General features: G+C 49.0%; 1 protein-coding gene across 1 annotated transcript; it reads right to left on the bottom strand.

Annotated features, from left to right (window-relative positions):
- Positions 1–5,898: 5,898 nt before the first annotated feature.
- LOC102419509 (relA-associated inhibitor-like) lies at positions 5,899–7,835 on the bottom strand. The gene is made up of 2 exons (XM_006109212.3): positions 7,323–7,835; positions 5,899–6,503 (listed from the first exon to the last, which is right to left on the bottom strand). Exons 1-2 carry the CDS (start codon positions 7,506–7,508, stop codon positions 6,465–6,467), a joined length of 225 nt encoding a protein of 74 aa, XP_006109274.1. The 5' UTR covers positions 7,509–7,835; the 3' UTR covers positions 5,899–6,464.
- Between the last annotated feature and the right edge of the window lie 178 nt (positions 7,836–8,013).

The raw sequence follows: 8,013 nt of genomic DNA, 5'->3' as shown, positions 1-8,013 counted from the left end.
GACCACCAGGGGCAGACACTCAAGGAGCTGCCCCCAGCCCACAGGCCCCAGGCCAGCCAAGGTGGGTGCCAGTGGAGGTACCCAATCGCCCCACTGGTAGCCCCACAGATTGGCCCTGATCGCTGGCCAGGCCTAGGGACCCTACCCATTCACAAATTTTGTGCACTGGGCCTCTAGTATTAAAAATAAAATAAAATAGGGGAGGGGGAACAGAGGAAGCACATCTTCAAACCAAGAATATAATAAAATGAAACTGAGCATTGTATTTATATGTGCCGGGCATTGTGCTAAGCACCCTGTCACCTGCCTGACATCATTTCCCAATGTTCTCTTTCTTACACACTCCTCCCAGACACACTCGGCCTCCTGGCTCTTCCACCCAGCACCAGCCCGCATTAGTCAGCTAATCTGTAAAACAACTTACCCCCAAATGTAATGGTGGGAGAACAATAGCATTTATTATCTCACTAGAGGCCCAGTGCATGAAAATCGTACACGGGTAGGGCCCTAGGCCTGGCCGGTGATCAAGGCTGATCTGTGGGGCGACCGGTGGGGTGATTGGGGGGCCCTGCTGGCACCCACCTTGGCCAGCCTGGCACCGCCCACTTGCCAGCCCTGCACCCCGCTGCCGCTGCCAGTTGCCTCCCTCTGTGTGGTGACTGGTGGAGCGATTGGGGGCCCCCGCTGGCACCTGCCTTGACTGGCCTGGGGCCTGCGGGCTGGGGGAAGCTCCTGTATTGAGCGTCTGCCCCCTAGTGGTCAGTGCACATCATAGTGACTGGTCATTCCACCATTTGGTCTATTTGCATATTAGGCTTTTATTATATAGGATGATTTCTGTAGGTCAGGAATTGAATATAGCTGCAGGCCTTCAGCTCAACTTAGAAACAATCTACCACTAAGCTCTGGCAGGAGGTGGCTGCTGGCAGGATTCATTTCCTTGCTGGATGTCAGCAGGGAACTCCCTGAGGTCCCTGGCACGTGGGCATCTCTGAGGCCAGCTGGCTTTATCAAAGCAAGAAAGCAAGCAGAGCCAGAGAGAGGGGCACAGAGGGAAGTCACTGTCTTTCATATTCATAACCTAATGTCAGAAGGGACAGTCCATCACTTTTGCTGTATTTCATTCCTTAGGATACGTCACTACATGCAGCCCATGCTCGGGGCGGGGTTACTTCAGGGCATGAACACCAGGAGGCCGGAGGTTTGGGAGCCATCTTAGAATGGCTGCCTCCTGCCTCCTCCTGGCCTTTGTAGTTGCTCCTCCATCTGTCTGGAAGCTTCTTTCCCAGATCTCTGCATGGCTTCCTCCCTCGAAAGTCCTTTCCTCTCTGAGGCCTTTCCCGACCACCTTATTTGAATGGTAATATTCTCTGGGGAGGCTGAATAATGGTCCCCAGAGATCTGCAGGCATTGATCCCTGGACCCTGTGAATATCAGGCAGCAATACACAGGCACTGTGGTTTGGCAAAAGGGACTCTGCAGGTGTGATGAAGCTAAGGATCGTGAGATATCCAGGTGCTCCCTAACTGTACAGTGTGACCCTGAAGCAAGGGACTACACTGCAGCTTTGAAGATGGAGGAAAGGGTCAGAGGCAATGAAGGCAAGGAATGTAGGTCTAGAAGCTGGAAAAGGCCAGGGAACTGACCGATTCTTCCCAGAGATCCGGAGGGCTCGATGTCAGCCCAGTGAGACTGAGTTCAGATTCCTGAACTTCAGAAGTGAAAATAAAAATGAGTGGGTTTTTTATTATTGTTGATTTTTAGAGACGGAGAGGGAGAGAGAGAAACATCAATGTGAGAGCCAAAGATCAGCCACCTCCTGCACGCCCCCTACTGGGGATGGAGGCTGCCCTGACTGGGAATCCAACCGGTTACCACTCGCTGCAAAGCTGAAAAATTTCTACGGCCTAGTGACATCACAGCCACCTTAACGTTGTAGCTCATGCATTACGCACGTGTTTGTGGTGATGCTGGTGTAAACACACCCACTGTGCTGCCAGTCATATAAAAGTATAGCACAGTACATAATACTTGATAATGACAGTAAATGACTCTGGTACTGGTTTGTGTATTTATTATGCCATACTTTTTAATTTTAGAGTGTACTCTTTCTACTTATAAAAAAAGGTTTGCTGTAATACAGTATGCTGTGTTACACCAACAGCAGCCTCATACATCTCCTTTACCTTGTCTCTCTTTATTTTATTTTTTAAAAATATATTTTATTGATTTTTTTTACAGAGTGGAAGGGAGAGGGATAGAGTTAGAAATATCGATGAGAGAGAAACATCGATCAGCTGCCTCCTGCACACTCCCCACTGGGGATGTGCCCGCAACCAAGGTACATGCCCTTGACCAGAATCAAACCTGGGACCCTTGAGTCGGCAGGCCGATGCTCTATCCACTGAGCCAAACTGGTTAGGGCCCCTTGTCTCTCTTTTTTAAAAATATGTTTTTATTGATTTTGAGAGAGAGAGGAAGGGAGAGGGATAGATAGAAACATTGATGAGAGAAACACTATTAATCAATTAATCAATCAAGTCTGCAACTTGGGCATGTGCCCTGACCGGGAGTTGAACCAGTGACCTCTTGATTCATGGGTCAACACTCAGCCACTGAGCCACCTGGCTGGGCTACCTTGTCTCTTGATAGCATCATTTTCTTTTGTGCTTGATTTAATCTCATGTTTTGTACAGTAACAAGCTGTAGAGGCTTGCAGCCTCGCTGCAGTAGGCTAGATCAAATAGCCTAGGCATATAGTAGACTAGACCATCTAGGTTTGTGTTGTGATGTTTGCACAACAATGAAATTGCCTAATGTTGCCTTTCTCAGAAGGTATCCCAGTCGTTAATTGGTACAGAGAAAATGATGAGCTCTCAGGAATCCACCGCAAGTCCATGCAATTGGAATAGAAACCAAATCATTTATAGGTTGATAATTTTAAAAAAATATTTTTATAAATTTCAGAGAGGAAGGGAGAGGGAGAGAGAGATAGAAACATCAATGATGAGAGAGAATCATTGATTGGCTGCCTCCTGCATGCCCCCCTGCAACCCGGGCATATGCCCTTGACTGGAATCGAACCCAGGACCTTTCAGTCCACAGGCCGACGCTCTATCCACTGAGCCAAACCGGCTAGGGCTAGCTTGATAATTTTTTTAATGTAAGATGCTGGATACATGGGAGATGTTTTTTCATTAGTCTCTGCTTTTGTAGAATTTTTAAAAACTCCAGAAATTTTTAATATAAACAGTACACTAGTTCACTGTTCACATCTCAGTGCTTAAAAAATTAAACATCACAAATACAAATAACTCTCTCTGAGCAAGTTTTTCTGATCTCTTTCACTCTCAATGCATGTACAGAGAACCACTATCCAGAATTTAGCGATTGTTTTTTTAAAATATATTTTTATTGATTTTTTACAGAGAGAAGGGGAGAGGAATAGAGAGTTAGAAACATCGATGAGAGACATCGATCAGCTGCCTCCTGCACACTCCCCACTGGGGATGTGCCCGCAACCAAGGTACATGCCCTTGGCTGGAATCGAACCTGGGACCCTTGAGTCCGCAGGCCGATGCTCTATCCACTGAGCCAAACCAGTTAGGGCAGCGATTGTTTTTTAAAATATTTTATTGATTTTTTACAGAGAGGAAGGGAGAGGGATAGTTAGAAACATCAATGAGAGAGAAGCATCGATCAGCTGCCTACTGCACCGCCCCTACAAGGGATGTGCCTGCAACCAAAGTACATGCCCTTGACCAGAATCGAACCTGGGACTCTTCAGTCCCCAGGCCAACACTATCCAGTGAGCCAAACCGGCCAGGGCCAGAATTTAACAATTTTTATTCTTCTTTAAGCTGGCTTCTACTATTAAAATAATCACCTCATTCCACATTTTTTGTGATTTTTAAAAATTCAATTAATTTAAACTAAAATAAAACCAATGTACTCATTTCTGTTTACTAAGGACAATTTCAAGCAGACACCAAAGTTGAGAGAATAATATAAGAATGCTCCACATACACTAAGCTTCATCAGCTTTTAACACAGGGCCAATCTCATTTGTCTACATCCCAGCCACTTCCCCTCCCACTGTAACCAGCACCCAAGTTTGGCTGCCTGCCGCCACAAAAACCAGACTCGTGAGACAAATGCTGGTGAAAAAGGAAAGAGGTTTATTCAAGTGCCGGTTACCTGAGGCGATGGGGGACTCTTATCATAAAGCCCATCTCCCCATCTCAGTGCAGGCAGAGGTTTTTATAAGGAGGGGGAGGCAAAGAAGAACAAAGAAACCAAGGGGAGGCCACTGAATATTCCCTATGTACAGGCCAGCACCACCCATTCCTGTAAGGAATCTCAAAACCAGTCAAATGATGGTCTGGTATGTGTTATCCGAGTCTCTGTCATCCTGGTTTTATGTCATCCTTGTCCTATGGTTGAAGGTCAGCAAATTTCCCAGAACTGGGATGACTAAAGGTCAGAGTCCGTATCTTCTGAAATTAAGTCCTGAGATTCTTATACAAACATGCTGTTTTTCTACAAGCTACATATTAGTCATCATTTACAGAAACAATGTCAAAAGAATGGTGGTGTGGGTTACAATCCCCACTGTTACACCACCAGTCAATTATTATTATTTTTAAATGTTTTTATTGAAGACAGAGATAAGGGAGAGGGAGAAGAGGTTGGTGGTGATTATATTGCACAGCAAATACAATGACAATGATGTAGCTTTATGATTTATCAAAAACTATTCAGAAGAGATAGAAGCTCATGCTTTGTTAAAAAACAATTTTTAATTTTTATTGATTTCAGACAGAGGAAGAGAGAGGGAGAGAAAGATCAATGATGAGAATTATTGACTAGCTGCCTTCTGCACGCCTCCCATAGGGGATGGAGCCTACAACCTGGGCATGTGCCCTGACTGGGAATCGAACCGTAACCTCCTGGTTTATAGGTTGATGCTCAACCACTGAGCCACGCCAGTTGGGCCAAAAAATCTTTAAGGAAAAAAAATAATCCTTAAGGAGCACTTTATGAAATAAAGAAGTAGGACAGGTCCTGGCCTGATAACTTAGTTAGAACGTCATCTGAAATGCAAAGGTTTCAGGTTCGATCCCTGGTCAGGGCACATACAAGAATCAACCAATGAATACATAAATAAGTGAAACAACAAACCGATGCCTCCCCCCTTTCTCTTTCTCTAAAATCAATAACAAATTTAAAAAGTGAGGCAGGCCTGACCGGTTTGGCTCAGTGGATAGAGCGTCGGCCTGCGAACTGAAAGGTCCCAGGTTCGATTCCGGTCAAGGGCATGTACCTTGGTTGCAGGCACATCCCCAGTAGGGGGTGTGCAGGAGGCAGCTGATCGATGTTTCTCTCTCATCGATGTTGCTAACTCTCTATCTCTCTCCCTTCCTCTCTGTAAAAAATCAATAAAATATAAAAAAAAAAAAAGTGAGGCAGAAGCAAAGGAAAAATCACTCTTCAAGGTCATACTCTCAACACGGCCACATGGATTTCTGGTAGATGAAGCCTTGTTTGTTGGAAAGAATCTCACAATTCATGTCAGCACACAGGAAGAAAACAACCCAGCAGGAGGTAGAACCAGCAGACACAACAAGCGACAGAAGTGATGGCCCCAAACACCAGATGACTGCATTACCAGACGTTACTACTACACTACGCTTAACATGCTTCAAGATGTCCAAGAAGAATCAAAAACATGAAAAAAGATCAAGGCACAACCAAACATTAAAAGCAGAGGTATTTGACAGAGGGAGAATCGGATCTACCACCTTCGAAGGAGGTGACTTTAAGTCTGCTTTGCCCAAAACAGGAACAGTGACAATCATTTATTAAGTCGGAATGGGATCCAAAGAGAAGGAAGCCAACTTCTGTGCAAACTACCTTTATTTATAAAGAAGAACGTCCCCATTTTGTTATAAAACCAGCACTGTGTGAAGGCACTTGTTCGGCTGGAGAGTGCGGGGTTGGGGTGGGGGCGGGGAGTGTGTGCAGAGATCCCGGTAGAGAGACCAGTGTGCCTCACCTGGTCCCCCCCAAGGCTGCCGGGAGAAACGGGGGCAGAGGTGACTCCCAGGCAAAGCCACTGGAGGTGGCCCATCCCACTGGGATGATGGGTGGGCTTGCTTTGAGGGGCTTGGGGAGGGGCTGACAGTAGGAGTGGAGGGCACTTTGGACAGAATCTAATTTGGCAATTGGGGGGGGGGTCTCTCTTGCCCCACAATGACCTCCCACAGTTAAGGCAGGTTTCTAAACGTAAGGCTGAGCTTCTCCTCTCCTGGGCGGGCTTCCAGGAAAGCAGAGAGCTGGCGGCGGCGAGGATCCCGCCCCTGCCGGGCTTGGGGTGCAGGGAGGGGCAGCGGTCATGGATCCGGAGTCAGGAGCCACGGCAAAGCTGCTTCCTCCTGTCTCCCCTGAAGATGTCCTTCGCTCCGCTAGACCTTACTCCTCTGAGCCTTCACCCTGGGGAAGAGCTGAGGGAGGACAAGAGTTTCAGACACCAGGGGCTCCCACCCCCTCTTCCCTCCCCCAACTGACTGGAGTCTCCTACCCACCCCAAACACCAGACGGTCTCCCTCATCCCATTTCTTCCTGAGGACTAGCTCGGCTTCTCCCAGCCCGCTCTGGAATGCCGAGTCCCTGTCACCTTCAGGCACCACACAGAGCCTTCCGGCGGGCAGCCTGCTGGATGAGCTGGGAGGATCTGAACCCCCCACCCCGCCTCCCCCCACCCCGCGGCGGTCTGGCTGGGACCCACCTCCACCCATCCCCAAATCAAAAGACTCTCCTCTCCTAGACATAATGGGATCTCCCTGCTCTCCTTCACGAACCTTGTAGAATCCCCCCCTCAATTCTACCATCCTTTTATTAATGGATTCTTTCTCATCCTGCCCAATTCAGTGTAACAAAGGTTTCCTCATCTGTAATAGAACTCTTCAACTTGGCCCCCAGCATTACAATGTAATTGTTCATCTCTTCCCTTGGCTAAAATACACTCTTCACCTCCCATTAGTATAATAAGGGACGATAATAAAACTATCAGAGCACGAACCAATCAAATGACCATGAGGCAGTTTTGGTGCACAGCCCACGCAGTCCCACCCGTGGGAGGCGGCTCCTTACCTCCCGTTACTATAATGGACTTTCCTCACCTTCCCAGGCCCAGGCGGACTTTTCTGCACCCGCCCCTCCCATGTAATGGATTATCCCTCGCGCCCTTCGTTTTCCTGGGGGGGTCACCCCTTTCCCCAAACAGCCATCAGTAGGCCCCACCATGTCTCCTCCGGGCTCACCCCGAAGTAGTTACGGGGCACGTAGCCCTCCTGGCCGTGCAGCGCGGCCCACCACCAGTCCGTCTCCTCCGGCCCGTCCCTGCGCAGCACGGTCACCGACTCGCCCTCGCGGAAGGACAGCTCGTCCCCGAACTCGGCGCTGTAGTCCCAGAGGGCGTACACCATCCCGTTGTGCATCAGCCCCATGCTCTGCTCCACGTCTGGAACGCGAAAGGGCAGGGCTGGTGAGGGCCGGGAACGCTCAGGGACCTGAGGCACAGGCTCGCTGGGGACAGGGCCAGCCAGGCCTGGGGTTCGGTGCTGCCCCGGCTGGGGGTGAGCCACCTGAGCTGAGTCAGCTGCCAGGACTGGCGGTCTCGAAAGCTGGAGAATGTTGGGGTGCCTCAAGCTGGGCCAACCCCCAAGACAGGGCCAGAGGTCTCCATGCCCTCTTGTACATTAAGTCCCCATTCCATCCGTTACATTCCCTCTTGTCCATTAAGAGCTACAGTCGCCTGCACCCCCCACTTAAGGGGTTCAGCCCTACTCAGCCTTCCCCTCGGTGGCCCCATCTCCCCTCTTCAGAGAGGACCGCTGCTCCCGCCTCCCTAAGTGCTGGAGTTCCAAAAAGGATGTAATACTCCCTGGATGGCACAGCCCTCCCCACACCTTCCGCCCTGTCGTCCTCACATCATCGCCTCTTTAGTGCTTC

This window comes from Myotis lucifugus, unplaced genomic scaffold (genome assembly GCF_000147115.1).
Source record: "Myotis lucifugus unplaced genomic scaffold, Myoluc2.0 scaffold_7035, whole genome shotgun sequence".
NCBI classification, from domain to species: domain Eukaryota; kingdom Metazoa; phylum Chordata; class Mammalia; order Chiroptera; family Vespertilionidae; genus Myotis; species Myotis lucifugus.
This window is presented reverse-complemented; position numbering and strand designations above follow the sequence as displayed.